The following is a 25,055-nucleotide window of genomic DNA, read 5'->3' on the forward strand; positions in this document are numbered from 1 at the left end:
TTATAGGCTATATATATATATAATATATATATACATATATATAGAAACACCCTATATAGACAGGAATATGCACAAAGAAAGAAATGTTTTTATTGTAATATAAATGAACCAATGAGGTCTGGCTGCATCTTGAATTTCAGCACCTTGGACAGAGTCAGAGCCTCTCGTGTCCCCGTCGCGCGCTTCTGCTCTCCTCCTGACCACAAATGACCAGCCAAGCAGAAATCCATCACGACAGCACACTTTACTCAGGTGCATTTAAAAAACAAGTCATTTGACAGTCAAAGTATCCCCATACACTGATCACCTGTCAGTTTCAAAGAAAATATATCCGAAGTTGGAACAAAGTTCATGACTTTGCAACAGCATCAAGATCATCTTTTCTGAATGAAAACTTTGGAGAGACAAAGAAACGCCTCACCTTGTCCTTCGGATCTACAGCACCTTTACTCCACTCTTCCTTCCAGTTCAGAATTGCCTCATTTACAAGCAGTTTATGCAGCTCCACTGACGTCAATGGAGCGGTGTGTGATGTATATAACCATTGAGCTACAGGAGCTCCACTCCAGTCTGTCTGCAAACACTCTTCCTTACAAGTACTTTTGAAGCAACAGAAGACGATCGAGTAAGTTACCTTATATGACTTGCTTTCAACTTTTTGACTTGAGGCCATTCAAGCTATGAGATATTAGTGTTTATATTGTACAGGACTGTCGATATTGTTCATTCATTGAGCTGATTGTTAAGATTCGGTTTCTCGGTCTTAAAGTAGATTCGGTATTAATAATATTAGTTGACGATTTTTTTTACTCGTTTTTAATTAAAACTCCATCGCATGTCCAAATATAGCCTAAATTTACTGTGATTTTGACGATAATCAAAGTTATTAAACCATGGACCAGCGATGTACTTTTTTGCTTTATAAACGAGCTGCAATATTTTTGTATGCACGAGCTATTTTTATATGAATACTTTTCTATCACATAATACAAAAGTCTAGTTTATTCATCTTTAATTAAAAATAACTAACTCTTTTGTAATTAATATGAATAATTTGAAAAAATAATTGTATCTATTATTTTATAATCGATATTAGTAACCTGCTTTTATATTTATAAAACACTAACTTTATTTTTTTTTCTCACTGATTTTATATATATATATATATATATACATTTTTACCTCAGTTATATATATAAAAGTAGGCTAACATTTCAAAACTTTGTTATGGCCTAACTTATTTTTATATTTACTAAACAAACTTTTAATTTATTTATATACTTACAAAAAACTCATTTACTAATCTCATTTTTGTAATTTACACTACTACTTAAACCGGCGAAAAATATTTTATGCTGTATAGTCGTGTATTAAAGTTTTGTATTGATTTGAAGCTAACACACCTGGGTGTTTTCCTCAGGAAGCGCGCGGCTGTGTCCAGCATGAAGCCCGTCCCTTTGGTCCTGCTCATTACTTCAGTCTTACTGACCACCCACATCCCCCTGAGCACCTGTCGACCCCGCGATTTGAGCCTCATGAGCAACCAGCTAGACGACGTGCTTTTAACCAGGGCTGGAGACGACGCCATGTCGTACCTGGTGGGCGAAAAACTCCTTCAGTATTTGCAAAGAAACGTCGGAGCGCAGAAAGCAGGTGGTGTCCTGCATCTCCAGCACTTCCCCACGGCGCAGCTACGCTCTCCTCACGAGGACAACAGCTTAGAGGAGCTCACGGAGTTTTCCAAACGGAACGACGATCCTCCGATCTCCATCGACCTCACCTTCCACCTGCTGAGAAACATGATCGAAATGGCGCGGAACGAGAATCAAAGGGAACAGGCGGAACTGAACCGCAAATATCTAGATGAGGTTGGGAAGTAGCTGTAGTTCAATGAAGATGCTTTCAGTCGGCGAGTAAAGAACAAGCTCAATGCACTCTTTCACACCCCCAAACTCTCGCTAAAGCATACGACAGTCATTCACCGATGCCTCGACCCACACTCTTAGAAATAAAGGTTCTTCAGTGGTTCTTTGGTTCAGCAAAGAACCTCCTTCTCGTTCTTGAGTTGGCTGTGGTTCTTTGGAGATGAAATTAAAAAAAAAATCTTCTTCAGATCAGGCTATTGGTTTCTGGGTTCTTTAAAGCACTCCGACTTGAAGAACTACAGAATAGCCTAAAACGTTCTTCAAAAAGGTTCTCCTGTGGCATTAGGGTTATGTGGAACCTTTATTTTTAAGAGTGGCCAGAAGAGTTTCTGGTGACCTGCTGCTGTCTCCATCACCTCTGGACCATTTCAGAACCGGGAATCACATGCAAAAGCCCTGTTCAGGACCTCTAAACGCTGCACGGGGGGGTTCATATTTAACAACCAAATCAATCAATCTGGTACCCTTTTAGTGTTTAAAGTTATTGGCCTCCTAATTAGTGTTATGAATGAAAGAAGTACTATTACAAATCCTATTATTGCTAATTCTATAATATACAACATGGTTTTCATCAGATGCTCACTATCCACTTGTAAATGGGCCACTGTTAAGAGTCATTTTTGTATGGCTGGTTTGGTTGCAACCTCTTATTTTGCCAACGGGAGTGTTCCCATATACTTTGGTAATAATGCCTATATTTACCACCAGATGCTCACTGTATAAGTGCAAAAGTATGTTCTCCTCACATGGTGGGAAACAATGATCTTTGCACTTCAACCAAGAGGCTAACCCACGTTTGTGACAATAATGTTGGACAATATTACAAAGTGCTTGAGATATACTGTACATTGTATATTGCTTGTCATTATGTAAATTACATATTATATTGCACCTAAATGCATAAACATGACTTTGTATTTTGAACTCTGCAGAAATAAATGAGACTACATGCCTTTTACAAGTAACTGCAAACATGGAAACCTCATTATCACCCATTAAAAGTGGTAATGATCACAGCAGACACGGGTTGAACATTTACACAGATATTAACATAACGCAAAACATAAAAACACATGAGTAACAGGTGAGATGAAAATTACCCTACCTTCTTTTGAAATGTTAAATGCGTATCATGAATTGAAGGGCTGTAATGGTCTTAATTCCAAAAGTGTTTTTAAATGTGACACTAATGGTTGAACTAGGTAGTGACATTTGCAGTTTCAATTCATATTAATCATTATTATTATTTTCAAATAAGTTTGGGCGTATTTGTAGATAAATACAGAATTATCAGCCTATTTTATACACATCATTCACAACTTTTAATGAAAACACAAAGCATCTTTATTTGAAAATTAAAAATATTGATGTACAGATTACCTACAAAAACTATGAAAAATTTGGCTTTATATATATATATATATATATTGCAGAACTGATACCACTTAAAATTAGAGACCATACAAAATCAGTAAAAAAAATATATATATAGCTTTTTTTTTTCTCCTGATTTTGTACGGTCTCTAATTTTAAGTGGTATCAATTCTGCAAAAATTATGTGATATTATATATATATATATATATATATATACACATATATATAAATTTGGACAACCCACTAATGTTTTCTAGTTTCATATGTTCTCCTCTAATTTTAAGTTGTATCAACTCTGCTAAAGTTATGTGATCAAAAAAGACCAAAAACTGCATCATAAACATAGTTTTAAACAGAATGTAAAAGCTACGAATAAATTTGTAACTATAGCTCACAGTCCTAGGGCCACAAAATGCCAGATGAAAGAAGCTCTTGCCATGTTGAAAGGATTAAAGAAAACCTCCTCCTTATAGTCTCTCTTAAGTCCGCACAGGAAATACCCTGGAAATGGAAAATAAAATATAAGAGTTAAATCTTCCATAATCTTCCACTTACACTCAGTCTATTTTAGTCATAAATGGGGCAAGTGGGAGAGGTGCTTTGCATTGGCAAGAATATATGTTGACTGAACACTCATTGTTGAAGTGTTACATAAACTGTATTTTAGCCAATCAAGCATAAAATAAAGAAAAGAAACTCTAAATGATATATTAAGCTCAAGTAACTGTTAAACAAGTCGCATCTCATCCCGCAGATTGCTTCTCCATTCTGCTTCTGACACCCGAAAAAACCTCTTGTTCTAGGAAGAATTACAGCTTTAAATTACACGAAGGCCGGTACGTCGGCTTGTGACGCACCACCTCCTCAAAATAAGATCCATCCTCATTCCGAGCGGACGCACTCCATGTGTGGAGTTGTTCTGCACATACCCAGACTTTGCTAAATGACTCTCTCACTCTCTTTCCCTCCATGAATTGATCAGTGAGCTGACAGCACGAGTGACAAGGTCAGCGCCTGTGAGCACATGCATCCAGTCATATATCTCTACTGCCATATATCCTAGCTGTGGCACAGAGACGGGCGGTTATTAAGTAATGGGTGGAAGTGGACTCACGGCTCCAGGTGGGGGCGGACGGACCGTCAGAAGCCGAGAGGAAGGATTCCGAGTGCCTGCCACTGCGATTTAGCCCTGTTCTCAACGCTGCACCTACTCAATGGACACACGGTCCTATTAGATCAGTAAAGGGCCAGAGAGAAAGCTGCATGCTGTCCTGGCCCACGCTGCCCGATTAACTGAGGTTTCTGACCTTTAAATTGAAGTAAGAGGAAGGGTTATTTAAAGAAAGCTTGCAGTGGTGGGGATGCCCCTGCATGACAGGATACCCATCTCGAAGAACAGGAAATGTATTTTGTTTGTGCAAATACTATTTTCCAAGTTGTATAAAGTATGAAGCTTAGGAACAACTTTGACACCTTGGTTAGTAAGTTTTTGCTGTTTACTCACACTACACTACTGGATCTATGATTCCATGAAGAACCTTTAAAGGGTTCTCTCTCTTTATTTCTTATACAACCTTCTAAGTCTTATTTGCTTCAAGGTGGGTGGTGGGTTTCATATTAAAATAATTTTTAAAGGGTTAGTTCACCCAAAAAATGAAAATTCTGTCATTAATTACTCACCATCATTTCGTTCCAAACCCATAAGACTTTCGTTCCTCTTCGGAACACAAATTAAGATATTTTTGATGAAATCCGAGAGCTCTCTGATCCCTCATAGACAGCAACGCAATTACCACTTTAAAGTGCCAGAAAGGTATCGTTAAAATAGTCAACGTGACTACAGTGGTTCAACCTTAATTTTATGAAGCGACAAGAATACTTTTTGGGTACAAAATAATTGCTGCGTCCCAATTCGCCTACTTATACTATGCCCTGTTTTTGTGCCCTGTCAAGTGTTTAAACTGCCCTGTCAATCATCTTGTCACAGTTAAAATCCTCCAAATTTAATTTCCTACCGTTTCAGAAAGAAATGTAGTCGCATGTTGATCTGCCAGTCATGGGTCTTTCATGTGAAGAACTCTCCTCATGTTTGCATAATGATGCATTTAAAAGTTAATGACCAAATGCAAAAGTTCACAATGCTGTTGCTGATGAAATATAATGTGGATAACATTTAATAAATATCTTTTCGTCAGGTTAGATACTGATTATTAATCACTCAAACCACAGCTCTGCTTAACCGTCGGTCTCGCACATCCGTCATGTTTGTAGTTTTTTAACACTTTTTATTCGTATTTGTAGTTCTAAACGAATCCTCGTTCACAGCGCAAGGTGTTATGGGCAATATTACAGTGTGCACGGATCTGCACCTCGGATTCTAACCGGAAAAAGTAGACCATCCAGGTATCTTTGGAATACTAAATAGTATGCGAATTGGGACGCAGCAAATTACTTTATTCAACAATTTCTTCTTTTTTCTTCTTCAGTACTGATTTTTGTTTTTGTGCACACAAAAAGTATTCTCGTCACTTCATAACATTAAGGTTGAACCACTGCAGTCACGTCAATGGTTTTAACAATGTCTTTAGAAGCTTTCTGGACCTTGAAAGTGTTGATTAAATTGCTGTCTATGGACGAGTCATATACCTCTTTGTTTTCTGAAGATGAACGAAGGTCTCACAGGTGTGGAACAACATGAGGGTGAGTAATTAATGACAGAATTTTCATTTTTGGGTGAACTAACCTTTTAAGAGTGTATGTAAGAAAGAAACAACATGAGGAATTAGTTTGGAACAACATGAGGATTAGTAAATGATGACAATTTTCATTCTGTGATAGAAGAACTTTAAGAAGAAGACTATAGTTTTATATTTGTAGTTGCTGGTTTTTTGATGCACATCTTTGGCAGAGTTCAAATGTAGCACTGAGGTAAAAATGTGACTGGCACATGGCTGGTTTGCCTGGGAAAGACGTTCAATGGTGCCAAAAAGTATTTGGATATTTAGGATGCTTAAGTTGCACTTTAAAAGCAATTTGTATCAGATATAAAATTATTAAAACCAAGTGACTTCTGCAAACAAATGAAACAAAAAAATTTCTTAGAATGATCTTTTCTCAGGAATTTGCAATTTCTTATTAACTAGTGTTAAGGTGATTTTTAGTGGATGTATGTGGTTCACACAGGTGTAGTTCATCACATCAACATTCCACCAGATTCAAATGTTTACAGTGCCCTTACAGAGACTTTAGTCAGCGAATATTTAATAGAGTTTGGTGGGAGATGACGAGTGTACTCAATAACACAATGAGTGCCACTGATGCCAAGACTGATCACGTCACAGGATGGGACGTCTGCATGATCTGGCAGATTCACACTAATAGAGAAGAGAAATACTTTAACCCTGTAAAGTCTGACATAAGAATAATAGCAATTGAATTGGAACAGCTTTTAGACAAAATGTGGAGCTCATACACAATGAGGGAAAAAAACAAGTTTTATTCAGAGGCCCAAACTGAGCAATATGCAGTTTGGTGCTGATGCTGATATTTATATGGCCAAAAGTAAGATGAAATTCTGATTGTACTATAAATCAATTAGATCTTTATAACAGTATAGCAGACTACTTACATAAAATATAAATATCAGTTGTCACTTTGTCTCCCAATAATGCGTCTTAGTAAGATTATATTTAAATGATTAGTTTTAAAGGGATAGTTCACCCAAAAATGAAAATTTGATGTTTATCTGCTTACCCCCAGGGCATCCAAGATGTAGGTGACTTTGTTTCTTCAGTAGAAGACAAATGATGATTTTTAACTCCAACCGTTGCAGTCTGTCATGCATAATGCATGTCAATGGGAACAAAATCTATGAGAGTAAAAAAAACATGCACAGACAAATCCAAATTAAACCCTGTGGCTCGTGACGACACATTGATGTCCTAAGACACAAAACCATCGGTTTTTGCGTGAAACCGAACAGTATTTATATCATTTTTACCTCTAATACACCACTATGTCCAACTGCCTTGAGCGTGTGCACGGCATCCGGTGCGTAGTGGTGTATTAGAGGTAAAAAAATTATATAAATACTGTTCGGTTTCTCGCAAAAAACGATCGTTTCGTGTCTTAGGACATCAATGTGTCGTCACAAGCCACAGGGTTTAATTTGGATTTGTCTGTGCATGTTGTTTTTACTCTCATAGATTTTGTTGCCATTGACATGCATTATACGACTGACAGACTGCAACGGTTGGAGTTAAAAATCATCATTTGTGTTCTACTGAAGAAACAAAGTCACCTACATCTTGGATGCCCTGGGGGTAAGCAGATAAACATCAAATTTTCATTTTTGAGTGAACTATCCCTCAAAGCTCCATAGTTTTTATTGTGGGTGCAAAACATATAATTCAGATGTACAAATGAACCTTTCTCAAAAGCCTGATGTATCATATGACATTTTAACTTTTTTTTTTAAATGATGTATGGATAATCAAGTAAACATAAGTTGCTTCAGCCCAGTAAGTGTTCATCCTGAAATATTAATAACAATATAAAAGTTATTCTTGCGTTTCCTTAATAAAAATCAGTAAAGATTCAAAAACACACATATACCACAATCCCAAGGTGGACATTTATAAAATTAAACTACAAATTTACTTGCTAAAAAAGTATAAATTATCAATCAGATGACAGATGGCATGTAGTAGATTGTGTACAACAGGTTTTTCAGCAAAGTTTTGATCATGTTTATAGTTTAGAGGCTTTAGAAATTTGTGTATCAAATATGATACAGCAGGCTTTATACTGTTAAATGGTTTTCAGACCATCATGCATTCTTATAGTTATAACATGGGGAAAAGCACAAAAGCTAATCCCCTTAAAGGACTTTTGACTTGCTTTCTTCTGTGGAACATTAAAAAAAGAACCTATTTTGAGAATGTCTTTTTTTCCCCCATCCAAGCCAATGGGCTCCAAAGTGGTTTGGTTCCCAATTTTCTTCAAAATCTCTTCTTTTGTGTTCAGCAGAAGAAAGAAACTCATACAGGTTTGGAACGACATGAGGACAAATCTTCCTTTTCGGGTAAACTATCCCTTTAAGGCCCAATGATTTCATTTTTAAAACTAACCTTGGGTTTCAAAATAAGTTAGAGTCTCCCTGATTCACCACTCTGACCAGGTGAGTTGGTCAGGTCTTCAGAAGCTTCTTCACTGCTGTCTTCTCTATCTTCACCTGCAACAAAAGTATGTTTAATCACTAAATACATTGCAATGCAACTTCAAATTACCAACGCAAATAACTGGACATCAATGTACATATGACAAAGATGATAGCTGTGAAGCCTTTACCTGTTTGGAAGTCAATGCCTCTCAGCATGTCGGCCACATTCTCCGTGTTGATGATGAAGTGGTCCATGCTCTCAAAGCCTGCCTCCGTCTGCTCAATGTTGGAGGCCTTGGCAGTGTCTGTGATCCTGTCAAGGACAGAGCAGTGAAGTCGCTCGGACAAATATAAAAGTGACGGATAGCATTAGGTCCCAGTTCCTCCGTCTCCCCGCGGCTGCTCGTGACGCAGGTGCACGAGGCACCACTCGTCGTCTCCGCAGGTGGAGGGTAGCATGAAACATAAGACACAGCTAGACAGTGTTGTAAGCGTAAGCATTTTTCTAAACAGTTAGAGGTTTTGGGGAAAAATGTGATGAATGCTGATTCATACATTATTGCTCAAGCTGCATAAAGTTTCATTTTACAAACAAGAGCACAGAAAAGTTGCTTATTGGAGGCAACTTGTTTGTCTAGCTAGCAGCATCAATAGAAGACTTGCATTTACTGAAGGAAATACCTGTGAAAACCTCAAAGTTGAACGTTCATGTTTTTCAACTTTCAAATCATATTTTCCCAAATATGCTCAGTAACCATAAACACACTGACATCAGGATCACCATAATATTCAGATTTGTGCTCAGCTTTTTAAATAGTCGATTCTTCAACTATATTACTGCCAATTCTAAATATGTGGACATATTTATCAATATAATTTGAACAGATAACTGTGCCTCAACAAATGGCACATTACAATAAAAAAAGTTAATAAATCATGACATTTGTCTTTCAGATTTTTTGTTTTGTTTTCAATCTGTTACATTTCAAATTTTTTAGGGTTGAATGTTTAGCCAAAATATCTATTTAGACATAAATATTGCAACATATTACCTTATTTTCTGTTGATATTTTTCAACTTTTTGTAACGAAAAAAAATCTGCATTTATTTTTCCCATAACAGAGTTGAAATATTGTGCTTGTCAAGGAAATGATAAAAGTAATCGTCAACTAAACAATAAAATACTGATAAAGACGTTAAGAGAAAAATAGTTCTGTTCTAGTCTAAAACGGGTCAGATATGGCAAAAAATACTTAATAAATCAATGAAGGATTTTACATTTTAATCTTACATTTCTTTTAACATACACTACAGTTCAAAAGTTTGGCGTCAGTAAGATTTTTTGGTTTCGCTTTATTTTAATGGTCCACTTTAGACATTCTACTAACTATAAGTAACTGCAACTACCATTTAGTAGAGTATTAGTAGACTGTGTTATGTTTGGGTTAGATGTTAGGGTTCGGGTGAGTAGAATAAGTTGACATATACTTGAAAAGTTACTTATAGTCAGTAGAATGTCTGTTGGGGGAGCATCAAAATGAATGTTAGCAGATAAGAAATGTACGTTATACTTTTATTCAGCAAGGATGCATTCAATTGCTTCAAGGGATAGTTCACCCAATAATGATTCCATGATTTACTCACCCTCAAGCCATCCTAGGTAAATATGACTATCTTCTTTTAGACGAACACAATCGGAGACATATTTAAAAATATCCTTAGTCCTCCAAGGTTTATAATGGTTGTGAATGGCAGCCCAAATTTTGAAGACAAAAAAAGCACCCATCCATAAAAAAAAATGAATTCATACGACTCCAGGGGGTTAATAAAAGCCTTCTGAAGCGAATCGATGCATTTGTGTAAGACAAATATCCTTATTTAAAACTTTATAAAGTAAAATAACGAGCTTCCGGTGCGTTATAGCATAGTATGTCATGGCGTAGTGTAGAACGCCACGTCATTGCGTACTACGTTGTGGAAGTTAACGCTTTTTGGACGTACTTGAATGCGTATGGCTGTTGCGCCGGAAGCTCATTATTTTACTTTATAAAGTTTTAAATAAGGATATTTGTCTTACAAAAATGCATCGATTTGCTTCAGAAGGCTTTTATTAATCCCCTGGAGTCGTATGGATTGATCTTTTTTATGGATGTGTGCATTTTTTTTTTTTTTTGTCTTCAAAATTTGGGCAGCCATTCACAACCATTATAAACCTTGGAGGACTAAGGATATTTGTAAAGGGGACCTATAATGCAAAATTCACTTTTGCATGGTGTTTGGACATAAATGTGTGTCGGCAGTGTGTGTACACAACCACCCTATCCACCTTATTCCTACGCCCCATGACCTTTGCGCGAATTATGGGTGTAACTTCCTTTAAGCTGTAAACAGTCAGTGAAAGGCTCACTCTATGAACGCAATAATACGTTTTTTTTTTTTGTTAAACTGGGTACAATGAGATGACATTATTCTACTCACTCTTCAACCATCAAACATTAAAAGGACATTTAAAAGTGTAAAAGCATCAACAAGGTACTTTCAACAGGCCATGAAAAAGCGCGATTCTTTCCACAGCAATAACGGACGGGTTAAATATTACTATAGTGATATATATCTGTATTATGTAATATACGTTGCCTTAATTAAAAATGTTCATGAACTTCAGCATTGCGTTATACTATTTGAAAGTGATTTCCATCATTTTTACAGATAATAAATTGTATTTACCTGTGAAAACAAACCTGGAAAGAGACGCGAGGCTTTGAGGAGAAAAACGAGAGATTCTTCATGCATTCCAGTGAATTATTAATGGGATAAATTGTATATTATATCTGGAGAACAGACCACAAATGTGCAGCATATGTTGTCCTGTCTGGTATGCAATGGTATGCAAAGAGACAAAAGAAAATAATCATGAAGATAGAAAGCAGCGACTGAAAAGAGCTCTTGCCATAGATATTATTGTTATAACATGTTACGTTAAAATACCAAGCGTTATGTTATTCTTCTCACGATGTCTGAAAACATGAAAGAAAAATTGACAGCTCATTCAGTCAAACTGACGGATAAGCTTTATTTGTAGGGCAACCTTATGATTTGAAAAGATTCCTTTCAGTCTTTTTAAATGGAAGTTCCCCAAACCGGAAGTGCAACCCATAATTCGAAACGCAGTAGGCTAGTCAGGAATAAGGTGGCTAGTGATAAAAATCCACCCACTCCTTTTTTTAATCCCCATAAATCATAAGCAGTGTCTCCCAACGACCTGTTTTCAGCCATGGTGATAATGTGACGTCACATTAGCCACAGGCCCCGCCCACTGACAGTCCTGCATTACGAGCGGTACGCTGTCTGCCATTTTCTCCGCGCTCGAGCAGCTGTATCGACAACAATGTCTGGTAAGTAATTGAGATGTTTTGTTGTTGGATGTAAGAGTGAACATAACAGTCTTCATTTACCTACGCATATGATTTCTGTAAAGTTGCCTGCTATTTACGTTCACAGACATAACTGTGTTTATGTGAACTGTGTGTGTTTTTGACAGAACCTTGTGTGTATTTCGTATTTTACAGTTTAAACAAAACAAAAAATGTGAAAGAGAAGTTACTCACAAGACTTGACGTCTGACAGCCAGCTCTGTGTGTGTGTGCTTCAGATAAGTGCGCTCAGAAAAAGATCCATTAGATGTTTAAACTGATATAGCTTTAAAACGCGTGGAAATAATAAGCTTTAATGATGAAAGAAGAACTATGCTATCCGTGAGAGTGATCGCGATATAGATGATAATCAAAACCAAGCAGATGTCTTGTTAATATTTGGCAGAGAATCCGATTTAACTGTGATCGTAGAGAGGGGGCGGGGCAAAACAGCTCATTTGCATTTAAAGGCACATGCATGAAAACAGCCTGTTCTTTACTGTAGCCAGAAATGGGTATTTATGATTTATAAATTGTCTGTGAGGTCTTTTAAGCTGAAACTTCACAGACACATTCATTTTTGGGTGAACTATCCCTTTAAATGTGACATTAAAGACATTCACGTTACAAAATCAGCATATTAGAATGATTTCTGAAGGATCATGTGACACTGAAGACCGGAGTAATGATGCTGAAAATTCAGCTTTGCCATCACAGAACTAAATTACATTTGAAAACACATTAAAATACAAAACAGCTCTTTTAAATTGTAATAATATTACATTTTTACTGTATTGATCAAATAAATGCAGCCTTGGTAAGCATAAGAGACTTATTTCAAAAACAAATTTACAAACAAATATAAAGTTTCTAAAAGCCAAAATAAATTGCATACCTAAGGCTGAAAATGAAGTTCGAAAGAGCTCTACACAGTAAGCGTTTGGAGCTGAATTACATGCATAAGTCAGCAGAAGATAAATAAATATGTATGTATGAGGGATTACAATAAATCCAGAATCTTTTCCACAATATTGAGGCAGATGAAAGTTATGATCCAATGCATAATACAGTGGGTTGTTAGGGGTGGGAGGCTGGTTGAGTCATTGCCTGTGAGGTTGTTAATCATGATTTTTAGTCTTTAGGAGGCATCAGTTATTGATGAAGCCCACATCATGCTGAATATGGTTTAGTTTAAAAGGACAGTTCACCGTAAAATGAAAATTCGCTCATATGACAACATACATGATATCAGTAAATAAGAATGGAATTTTCATTTTTGGGTGAACTATCCCTTTAAGACACTTCAAAACACATCACTCATAGCTGACTTACTTCTTGAACACTTCCTTTGCACTCTATGAACACAGAAAAGAAGAACACTTGTTTTAGGACTAGAGGATACTGCAGCAGATTAAAACATAAAACCCCCAGTCCTCTTCATTAGTTTCACTGCGCACACGAAAAATGGTACATACTAAATCAGAGACACTTGTTAGGCAGCCTCTTTTGACACTCTGTTTGCACTGAGAAGTGCTAGTTATAAAAGTGCAGTGCTGCACCTGAGGCTTCCACTTTATAGTGAATGCTGTTTCAAAAAACAATTACACCTCTCCATCACCTACGTTTAAAGTCTCTTTCTGCTAAGTGCAGCTCTCAGCCATGGTGAAGTATTGACAGTTTGAGCCACTAGTCAAAAGACAGGGGTCTGGGTTCTTCCGTCCCCAGCTGTGGGAGGTTTTACTAATCAATGTCAGCCCCCCTCCATGGGCCTTGTCATTAAGGGATGCTTGAAATGTAGCAACAGGCACAGTGTCAATCAGCAAACAGCATACGCAAGGGCTGGATCATTTGCATCAAGCATCTTTCGGGGGGCTCTGAAAGCAACAAGCTCTGCCGCCAGCATCCCTGGTGAGGTGTTGCAGCATTAGCTCCACACAGCTCAATAAGTCCACGTCACATATTCACAAGCACCTGTACCGCCATTGAGCACTGACGCCAGAGGTTTGCGTGAGTTAGATGTAGTTAATTTAAGATAAGCATGTTGTCTGTAGCTTTGCAAACTACTTTGAGGCTAATGATCTAAAGACTTTTAAGGTGAGATACTACAGGATAAATAATTCATGAACTGGTCAATTTTAAGATTTTCAGCTATTTGGCTTTCCATAACATTGTTTTATACTAGTGGAACGAAAACATTTAAAATGTAGGTGTTTTTTTTTTACACTTCATCTGTTTGCATCTGTGGATTTCAAGTACAATACACATCTTTAAAGGCCGTTTTCCACTTCAGCAGCACTTATATACACTAAAGATTTCAGTTTTATTCTTATTTCTATTCTGAAGGCTTTTATAGGTTTGTTCATATATCATTCAACTGATTTTATACAACATTTTTTCCTAAAAACATTTATTTATTTTTTTCTGGCTGTATTTTATGATTTATGGAGTGATAAAAAGAGACATCCAAAAATCCCCTCGGTAAAAATCTTTAACTCTTAATATGTTGACAAAATAGGATTTGAACCTGGCTTTATCCAATGTTCATACATACATACATACATACATAGATAGATAGATAGACAGACAGACAGACAGACAGACAGGTAGGTAGGTAGATAGATAGATAGATAGATAGATAGATAGATAGATAGATAGACACAGACAGATAGATAGATAAGCAGATAGATAGACAGACAGACAGAAGACAGACAGATAGATATAGATAGATAGACAGACAAATAGATAGATAAACAGAAAGACAGATAGATAGACAGACAGACAGAAGACAGACAGATAGATAGATAGTTTTAATGCATCTTTTCTGAATAAAAGTATTATTTCTTTTAAAAAATAATCTTACTGATGCCATAATTATCGTTTTGACTACTGTATATTTGATACATATCTTGATATTTAGTATGTACTTGCTCTGGCTTAAAATGGTGAATCAGAGGATACATAATTTTAACTAAACAGCCACTTCAGCCAAGAAGATTAAACAAGAATGTTTAATGCAAGAAGTAAATCATCATGAATATATCATGAATATTTAATAAATATCACCCAGCCCTATCACACAATATGTTATAATACTTGTTGTGGTTTACTGTAACATTTAAGGTGAGTTCAACTGAGGTGGAGGTGCCTGTTGTACCTGCAGAAACACAGCCATCTGAGGTTCCTCCATGGACTGGATGGCTGTTTCCACCAGTTTGATGGACATCTCTAAGTAGTCTCCGTGGCGACGCATAAGGGAGCGGACGTGGCCCAGTTTTCGGTCCTGCTCACGGCCGACAGTCTCTATTAGTTCCCTTTTACGCTCTTCTATGATGGCAAAAAGTTCATCAAACTTATCAGAGATGTTCTGCATCTGTTGCCGACCATTTTCCTACAAAAGATTACCAGCGACTGTTTTAGTTTGAAGTAAAAGTTAAACATCAATGGTTTCTAAAATATATACATATATATTTAAATATTTAAAAATCATCACTGGCTAGAGATGTACAATATAGCAAAAAATGGCTTAAAATGGTGAATCAGAGGATCCATCATTTTAAATAAACAGCCACTGCAGCCAAGAAGATTCAAAATGTTTAATGCAAGAAGTAAATCATCATGAATATCTTGAATATTCAATATATCACCCAGCCCTTTCACACAATATCATAATTGTTGTGGTTTACAGTAACATTTCTTTCTCACCTTGACAGTCCTACAAATATTCTCCATCTGTGAGATCAGGGCCTGTATTCTGTCATTTCCTGCCACCAAGACGGCTATGGCATCACTTAGCTCTGTCTGAGACAAAACAGCAGAATATAACCAATTGTGACAGGTCTTTGTAAAAAAAAAAAGGGAAAAAAAGCACATGACCAATTCACTCAACGTGTCATCTTTCACAAGAAAGCCATGTCAGACTTGGCTATGCAACTTGTGATAACCACACTTACACACAAGAGAACAGCATGTGAACTAAAGGCCGAGACTGTAAGAATGTTACCCGTCATGACTGATCAAACTTTGCTGATTTGCATTTGAAATGAGTGATTCACTGTTTATAGTGGGCCATGACTAAAGGAGAAAATGTCATCATAGCCACCTGGCAAAAATGATAGCTGTTTGGGAGCCGGTTTGGAGATCGACCACCCTTTATGATCCTGCAGCATTACGTCATTCTGTTCCAGTACCTCAAAAGCAAGAGTATATAGGAAGAGAAGTATATATACTGTAAGACGAAACTATCTCCTACAATGAGAACTGACCTTCAGCATAGGAACACTGCAGATAACAGATTGACATATGGTGTCCACCATGCACAGGCTTTTCTATTGGGAAAGGCTGGTACGTTTAGTCATTGTTCATCTGGTAGCTGCTGAAGGGAGTGAGAGAGCTGAGAACTTACAGAGGACAAAACTGAGAGACAAAAAAAGTAAAGACCATAAGAAGCTGCTATGACTCAAACACAACAGGGAGGAGTGACTCATTTCTCAGGGCCAGTTGCACCCTGTTATGAAGACCTTCATTACTAGCCATTCTATAAGAGGTGCAGTAGGTCAAGACCTCAATATCATGTAGGTCAAGAATGCATTGGAAAGTGACAAAACTGCTGTGATGCTGCACGTGTTTTGTGTGACACGAAATACATTTGTTCTGTTTGTTATTTTAGAACCTTAATCTTATAGATATCTTGGTCCTATTTAAGGCTTATTGTCTGTTCTGTGATGTGCAATTATTGGTGCTTGCTATAGACTATTGCAATTGCTTATACTTATTCAAGACAAGTCACCTTTATTTATGTAGACCTTACATAGCCCCTTATTTCCACAGCGATATTATGGATTTATGAATGAACCGCTCATTTTAAAATCTTCCCGGTCTACTGACATTTGTTATGACATCTCCTTCAAACATTACAAAGCTCATGATAACTTTCGTTACCTCTACAATAAGTAAATCCACTTCACCAGCTAATTCCTCTTACAACATCAATGCCATATTATAGCCTAATATACAGAGCTACCGAAAAAAAAGGAAGTTCAAAGACAAAATTCTAAAGATGGCTGCACGCATGTTTCTCTGGTACATAAGGTCTTTAGCAGCTCCACAGTAATAAACAGGAAAATAACAGAATTATGAAGAGTTCAATTGCGATATAAGCAGCTCTGATAGAATTCAGTTCAAAAATAGCTGCAAAAATTGCTCAATTATGAACCAAATTCAATTCAGCTATGGAGGAAAAGCAGCTCTACAGAAGACAGTGTGAAAATCCAGCTCAGTTCAGTTTGAGTTTCTCATCTGTCAGTGCAGTCAAATCGACAATATTACTGAATATTAAGTGACTTGCCTAGTTGGGGTTTAAAAGACAAAGACAACAGAGTCAAGGAACCCAAACTCCATAGAGTGACAGAAAAACTATGAGAGAAACCAGGCTTAGTCAGAGGGTCAAATGAACAGACATGGTGTGATGTGAACAAACACTCAACCCTGAGTTTTGTGTAACAGATATGAATGACTCAAATTATGTGGTTTGTTGACGAGAAATGTGTTATTCATTTTCCAAGTGATTGGATTTTTGATTTTTGCCTGGTGGACAATAAAACAGGAAAAAAAATCACTAGACTTAAAGGTACATTATGTAACTTTTGGCCCTCTAGCAGTTAAAAAAAAAAAAACTGCATGTATTTTGCAGAAGAACATTGTTTTGGTTGTGCTTTGGCTCTGCGTGACTGCACTGATGAATATGGTTATCCTACTGCTCATAAAACATTCACTGCTTAAGAGATATAACCAGTTTCGATGGAAAGGATCTCAAGCTGACTAGCTGAAGATGTTACTGTAGCTATACCCATTAATAGACACGGTACTTGAAAATGAATTCCAGCACAGCGCTACAACAACCATAATGAAATGACCCTTCACAATAGATAATGCTGTACAATGAACTCGGTCAGAGAGCTACATACAGCAATTTATCTGTTCATTAAAGGGGTGGTATAATGGCATTTTCACATAATGTATGATAAGTCTCTGATGTCCCCAGATTTTGTATGTGAAGTTTTAGCTCAAAATACCCCACAGATAATTTTTTATAGTATGTTAAATTTGTCACTTTTTGAGGGTGAGCAAAAACGCTCCGTTTTTGTGTGTCCCTTTAAATGTAAACGAGCTGCTCCTAAGCAGAGGGCGGGGTTTCAAGAGCTCGTGTTAGCACATAGTGTTAGCACCTCACGAAGACTTTTATGTTCAAACCGGAGTCGGACAATGATGGAGAGACTCAAGAAGAAGTGACAACATGTAGAATGCAACAGGATGTTTCTGAATGGTTAGTTGCTTAATTTATGTAGCTGATGTGGGATATCTTAAAGTCATTGATTAGCATATTCTGTCATGATAATCTATAAATATATGCATACAGAATTTTCCACGCACACATATGTGCGCAACGTACGGAAACTCTAGACCATGCGTATGAACTCTTTACTAGAGTGAGAAACATAATGAAGTAAACAGAACGATTTTAAACTCTGTTTACATTTTGATATACACATTTACATTAATATTTACAGATATGACGAGACGCGCACGGGCAAGTGACGTATGTACACAATTTCCTGTGAAAACCATCCCACTAGGTCTAAAATATAAATACTTATAATAGGCTTACCATAGTGAATCAGGGTAAGACAAAAACACATTTCGGAAGAAGGATAGTTGATGTATTGGCTTATTATTTAAATTTTGTTAATTTTTAACAAAAAAAGTTACATAGTGTACCTTTAATTTGAAGGAGGGATCTGAGTCATATCTAGGGACCAGAATATCATAGAGACTTGAAGGGTTGGCTCTTTTAAATGTGACTTCATGATTATTCTCTTTATAAAGCATAAAAACTTGTTTGTTAGACAAATTAAAGGCAGCAAAAACTGAAAAAGTAGGGACAGTCCAGAGAAAGCTTGAGGCTGCTGGTGGTCTGTGTACTGTATGCGTGCCGTGTTCACATGTGGGTGGGTGTTGATGCGAGAGAAGTTTGGTGAGATTGAGCCCCATGCAATGTGTGAAACCTGCTGGTCTGCGTGTTATACACACACATCTGTCTAGTTCACAGCGCGGCACCCCAGCCATAAAACAGCCTGTTTTTTTCCGAGGTCATTCACACCACAACAAACCAAGTAAAACAAACTTAAAAAACTGATTGTCTGGTTGATGAAGTCAGTTATACTGTATGCAAATCCTCTACCTTCTGTCTCTTGTAAATGACTGTCAGCGGGGCCACATCACAGTCCTTGTGATCCCCGAACACCTTGCACATGGAGCATGTCGGTGTCTCACAGGTGAGGCAGTAGATGTTGATCTTCTCCTCCTCATGCTGGTCACACATCAGCTGCTGTTGCTCTGTTTTGGGCAGGAGTGGCCTGTAGAGTCCAAACAGAAAGAGATTTATGGTATGGTGTAAAGGTTAAAGATTTGCAAAATCACCACTGTGCCCTTTAGCAAGGTGCTGACCCTCGGCTGCTCTAGAGGGAAAAGTAATTATGATAATAAACATATAATATAAATGAAAATATATTAATATACTATTCCATTTTAATGTAATAATTTTTATTTAATGACACTGCTAACATGCTATTGGGGCATGTTACATAATGAGAATAACTTTTTCAATATTTAATATTTCTTTTTTTCTGGGCAATAACAGTGGCAAACAATATTTTTAAGGCATGTGTATATACAGAAACTGACTTTCAAATACAGTATAAAAAAAAAAAAAAAAAAAAATCATTTTTCTTGACCGATACAGTATAATTACCTACAAGTTTTGAATAGTTAAATACATAAAACAATTATCAAAGCAATCAAAACTGATTTTAATTTTGCCATAAAGCACCATAAAATGTCCAGCACATTATTTTAACATAACTTTATAAAAATAAGTATGTACTGTATAGGGAAGATGGAAATTCTAGAATTATAAAACTACACATAAAACTACAGTTATATTATGCGGAATTCATAGGTAAGAATTCAGATTTGAATTAGAATTCTACCTTAGAATTCTTTCTGTTTGCTACCTCTATTCAAATTCAAATTTTAAAAGATCCTCAATTGAATTCTGAATAGCGAATGAGACTGGTTCTTATATCCCTCTAAAAGTGCATATGATAAACTACATACAACAACAAGCATTCTTTCTTTTTGACAAAGGAGGTACAATATCACTTCCCCTGAGGTGAATCACTATAATGGGAGCTGATGCGAAAATTTGACGTTAAAGGCATTTACAGCAGGTGCTGCGTTTAAAAGTGATTGATGCAACTAATATGATATTCTGTCCTAAAATGGGCACATTACTCACATAGACCTTTTCAACAAGCATCTGTCCTAATCTGTCTTGTCAAGTGGAAAGAGACTGTTGTATGTGCAGTGTGTTGGCAGCTGGCCTGTTCAAAACAGACTATGTTTATGAAAGACTGCCATCCAGTGGATGTCTGCTGATAGGGCAGTCATGTGAAATGATATTATGGTGAATGGAGTGATTACAAATATAGGTTATAAATCAATTTATACCTACTTACTTTGCTTTTACATTGTAATGTCTTCATGTAACCAGTGATCTCAAAGCATACATTTTCAAAATACAGGATATATTTTATAAGTTTATGTCTGAAAATTGAGACATTCTTGAAATCTCCTTAAAGGGTTAGTTCACCCAAAAATTTTAATTCTGTCATCATTTACTCACCCTCAAGTTGTTCCAAACCTGTGTAAATTTCTTTGTTCTGTTGAACACAAAGGAAGATATTTTGAAGAATGTGGGAAACTGAACAGTTTTGGGGCACCATTGACTTCCATAGTATTTTTTTTCCTACTATGGAAGTCAATGGTGCCCCAAAGCAGCCTGGTTACAAACATTCTTCAAAATATCTTTCTTAAAATAACCAAAATAATTAAATATAAATAAACACATTTTACTTCCATAATGTGATGTGTGAATGGACTAGCTCATGAAAAGTGGTCTTGTTTTCTATTCAAAAATGTTAAAACACAACACATTTACTTCATATATATATACTTACACACAACTTATCTTTTGTGTTTTTGAAACAACCTCTACATTCAGGTCACCTTCTTTCCATCAAAGACACACTCTTAACCATGTTACATTACGCATTCATGATAAGCACCTCAGCGTTTGTTACAAAAGGCCTCAAAGTCTATCTGTCTTATTATACCCAATTACGCATATTTTTCACAGAAGGTCTCATGACACATTGTTTATTGCCACAGGGATAAAGCGTCCTAGTTATATTTAGTGTTTTGGCAAAGGATTGCAGCAGTCACAAGAGCCTCAGGTCCCATGTCTCTGTTGTGTTTACGTGACGTGGCAGAAAATCTCCCACATGCGAGTAAATCACATATTTGTGTCACTACACAGGGTTTAAGCCTCATTGATGAAACAGAACAAGTGTCGAGTAGTGGCGTGTCACTACGCTTTTGAAACACCATTAAAATCTGTTGGCATACAGTGTATTTTTGCTAAACAGCTTGGGGGGGTTGCTAGATCTCTATACAGAAAAGACTGCTTTGAAGTATGTACAACAGATAGCTTCATTCATATCAGTGCATCCACAACAGATATGCTTGTTCTTGGTTTGTGGAACAGGTCCAGAAAAAGCCAACGCTTTGGAGATGACTCCAAGTCAAAACTGACCTGTTAGTCTCAGATTTGTATATATCAATGATATTCTCCACTAGCAGGTTCCTCTGAAGGCCATATACACCATGCCGGTCCAATATCACTTCATGGCGACAAGATGGGCAGCGGAAACGTCCCCCTGTAGACACAGTGGTAGAGCCCCGGTTTTGCCAAAAAGAGTTAGAGGCCTAAACCAGTAAAAGAATATTAGTTTAAACATTAGTTAATCGGCCATTGTACACACATCAATCTCATTTCTCTAAGCTAAGGGATGAGTCAACAGGATAAAATTTATAGCATTTCACATGAATTATTCCTTTAAAGGGTTAGTTCACTCAAAAATGACAATTTTGTCATCATTTACTCACCCTCATGTTGTTCCAAACCTGTATAAAATAACTTTGTTCTGCTGTACACAAAGGAAGATATCTGGAAGAATGTTTGTAACCAAGCAGATCTCGCCCCCCCCCCTGATGACAGAATTTTTATTTTTGTGTGAAAATAGCCCTTTAAGACGGTTTCATTTTCCATGTAGCCTAATCTACAAAATAAAGTATGACTAAGAAAAGAGCAGACCTGCTGTTTAAGTGTGGCCAAATTACTAGGTGAATGAATGGATGCCTTTGTCCAGCAAACCGTACAATTTGTCTGTCAGTTGTCTTTGGGTATTTGTTAAAAGTAAAAGATGATAATTAATATAGATGGATAGCAGCGCTCAGTTATGCTAAAGCCTGGCCTAACAACGTCACCCACTCCTTTGAGAGGGAATACTAATGGCTCCACTGAAAGCTGAAACTCGTCTAGATGATGAGATGACTAGACTAATACCTCAAAGGAGCAATGTAAAAGAGTTTTTGCATAAATCAGAAAGGGTAAATGGATCATTAATCTCTATCTGACAGCTGATGTGCGCCTCTGAGGTCTTGTTTCATTCTCGCAATACAGTAGTCAACTCCAAAAATGACTTTTAAGTAAATTTTAAAACTTTTAAATGAGGTTGAGGAATACAGTATAACTTGGAAAAATGTTATATTTTACACTTTAAATGTCCAAATTAAATGCCAAATTCACAACAGCACACAACGAATATTATCAACAGCTGCTCGTCGTGGCGGCGTCAACATACGACAGTTAGTTCTGGTCCAGGGTTGCCAAGTTTTCACAACAAAACCCGCCCAATTGCTACTCAAAACTAGCCCAACTGGTTTCAGGGGGGTCCCCTAGTAAAAATCGCGTTCCAGGGGGTAAAATCCGCGTTTTTGGTGGGGTTCCCCTGGTAAAATTCGCATTCCAGTGGTTAAATATCATGTTATTTGGGGTCGTTTCAAACCGCGGACATTAAAAACAACCCGCGGCAACAACGTAAAAGTAGCCCAATTCCGCAGGAAAACCGCGGACTTGGCAACACTGTTCCGGTCCTCGAATTTGATTGAATGACTGGGCGATGTTTCGTCACTGGGCGGACATATTTCGCTGTTTGTATCACTCCGCTTGTCTTAAAAAAGTCTTCGCTTATCTGTGCCCCTACAGATTGCCAAATAGGATCAATAATTTTCTTTCTTTCTTTCTTTCTTTCTTAAATCTTAAATGTGTATTTTTGAAGTAATCTTCACTTGTTTGTTATCAACCGTCTGTTTTATATTTTATGTAACTTTCAATTGATTCCGTCCTCAAAATTACTCCACTTGTCTGGCATTTTCGGTAGCCCTTTCAGCACAATTTGCCACTAGGTGTTGACAAGCGACTGAGTGAAATCATTCACTCAACGAATCGTTTAAAAGCACCGATTTATTCAGAAACGACACAAGCGGCTGTCTTCATGAGTCATTGAATCATTCACTCAAGTGATTCACTGATTCCAAACACCGCTGTTGCTCGGATACCGTTGATTCCGCTTTGACTTGAAACTATTTACATGGCGGAGCAAAAATAGATAAAGTAATTGGAAATAAATAATTTGACATGTTTCTACATGAGGACTACAACAGTTGCCCAATTCATAAGACCTTACACTCACATCTTTATGGTAGCTGTAGTTCATATGTTTTAAGCAACTTTCATGTTGGCTAATTAGGTAATTTATGCTGTAGAAGAACAAAATGTGGAAGTCTCTTCAAATCATTTTAACCACAGACTTTACTCATAAATCCTAAACCACTTTTTCAAAATCCCTTAAGGAATTCCAAAGGGAATGGCTTGAAAATGCCAAATCTCTTCCAGGTTTTAAGACTCCAAACTGAACAGCTCTACGTTTATGGCGTTTCTGGATGCTACAGAGAGATTCAACCTGACAAATAGGACACTAGAACACTATAACAGGAATGAACCAGTACCTGGTAAACATCATTGGCACACTTCCTACAGAGGTTGTGCTGGCAGGGTAAGATGACCACAGGCTTAGTGAATATCTCCAGACAGATGGGGCAAATGAGCTGCTTCTCTAAGTTCTCCATTGAACTCGAGTCTCCCATCCCTGCTTTGAAGTCCAAAGTGAAGTTCATCGCAGACTGCTTTTTGGACAACAAAAGTAAGATCCTAAACTTTCTTTCCTTCTGTTATTCTATTTGACTCTACTCTAGTGCCAGTCTTCATCCAGATGCCCACTCAATCCCCAACCGCAAAGTGGCTGTGGATATATTTGGGCTGTGTTTGTACTGGCTTGGGTTACTGTCCAAACTGCACACCCCCTGATATCACCAAGAGAACCCGCTTAGCACTCTATCATAGGGGCCAGGGGCCAAGTGAGAGAGGGGTAGGAGGACAGATTCTTCTGAGCTGTGTTATCTCTGGTAACTTGAGGAGAGAGTGGGCTGGGCTGGCAGGAGGAGACAGAGCAGCTGGCGTATGCGGCTCAAAGGCTAGCGAGACAACTGGGCCTATGAGCCTGAGCTGGCGCCGATGACATAAGACACTTAAAACAAAATCTAAGTGCATTAAACACACCCTGAATTCTGTCACTGGATAACATCTTCTCTAATGAAATCTACTTCAGAAATATATTTTGTTAAAAGTTTATTTCATACAAATTTAAATGAAAATTTGTACCCTTAAAGGGATAGGTCACACAAAAATAAAAATCACCCACTCTCATGTCGTTCCAAACTGGTCCCTATGTCTTCTGTGATACATATAAGATATTTTGAGTGTTGTTTTTTTGTTCATATAATGGATGTCAATATAATTTTTTCATGTTCCACAGAAGAAATGCATACAGGTTTGAAGTGACATGAAGGTGATTCATTTTTGGGTGAACTATCCTTTTAATATTGTCATTATGGCTTTTAGAAAAGCAAAAAAACACTACAGGCCATGCTATATTGTAAATATAGCCTTTGCTAACAGGGTTGCATACAGACCATGTTCACAATTTAGCACAGGCTGCTATACCTTAATGCTTAAAGAAGCAGACCTTCCCCAAACATCCAGGAAATTTGCCAAATAATTTTTGGCCCACTCTCAGCAAAGGCATTGAAACTGAGCTGCCGCT

The 25,055-nt window shown here is 37.1% G+C and overlaps 2 protein-coding genes across 5 annotated transcripts; one reads left to right on the forward strand and one right to left on the reverse strand.

Moving 5' to 3' along the window:
* Positions 1 to 273: 273 nt before the first annotated feature.
* uts1 (urotensin 1) lies at positions 274 to 2,862 on the forward strand. Its single transcript, XM_051874580.1, has 2 exons — positions 274 to 625; positions 1,421 to 2,862. The coding sequence occupies exon 2, from the start codon at positions 1,443 to 1,445 to the stop codon at positions 1,878 to 1,880; it is 438 nt and encodes a 145-aa protein (XP_051730540.1). The 5' UTR covers positions 274 to 625; positions 1,421 to 1,442; the 3' UTR covers positions 1,881 to 2,862.
* On the reverse strand, positions 2,757 to 24,298 carry trim54 (tripartite motif containing 54). Of its 4 annotated transcripts, none has more exons than XM_051874574.1 (9): positions 23,902 to 24,297; positions 21,584 to 21,756; positions 19,112 to 19,286; positions 15,577 to 15,672; positions 15,029 to 15,262; positions 13,207 to 13,229; positions 8,650 to 8,774; positions 8,430 to 8,533; positions 2,757 to 6,674 (listed from the first exon to the last, which is right to left on the reverse strand). In XM_051874574.1, the coding sequence occupies exons 1-8, from the start codon at positions 24,067 to 24,069 to the stop codon at positions 8,448 to 8,450; spliced, it is 1,080 nt and encodes a 359-aa protein (XP_051730534.1). In that variant the 5' UTR covers positions 24,070 to 24,297; the 3' UTR covers positions 2,757 to 6,674; positions 8,430 to 8,447. The 4 variants fall into 4 exon arrangements, 3 of the variants coding, with proteins under 3 accessions (XP_051730534.1, XP_051730533.1, XP_051730535.1); XM_051874573.1 differs by having other exon boundaries at positions 2,757 to 3,801; positions 23,902 to 24,296; XM_051874575.1 differs by lacking the exon at positions 2,757 to 6,674 and adding an exon at positions 7,643 to 7,833.
* Positions 24,299 to 25,055: the final 757 nt, after the last annotated feature.

The sequence above is a fragment of the Ctenopharyngodon idella genome, chromosome 20 (genome assembly GCF_019924925.1).
Source record: "Ctenopharyngodon idella isolate HZGC_01 chromosome 20, HZGC01, whole genome shotgun sequence".
In the NCBI taxonomy this organism is placed as follows: domain Eukaryota; kingdom Metazoa; phylum Chordata; class Actinopteri; order Cypriniformes; family Xenocyprididae; genus Ctenopharyngodon; species Ctenopharyngodon idella.

Coding starts and splice junctions, on each gene's coding strand:
- uts1 (XM_051874580.1), top strand. CDS start 1,443: ATGAAGCCCGTCCCTTTGGTCCTGCTCATTACTTCAGTCTTACTGACC.
- trim54 (XM_051874574.1), bottom strand. CDS start 24,069: ATGAACTTCACTTTGGACTTCAAAGCAGGGATGGGAGACTCGAGTTCA. Junction 15,673..19,111: donor TCATTTACAAGAGACAGAAG/GTAGAGGATTTG, acceptor GTTTTGTCTCAG/ACAGAGCTAAGTGATGCCAT. Junction 15,263..15,576: donor ATATTTGTAGGACTGTCAAG/GTGAGAAAGAAA, acceptor AATCTTTTGTAG/GAAAATGGTCGGCAACAGAT.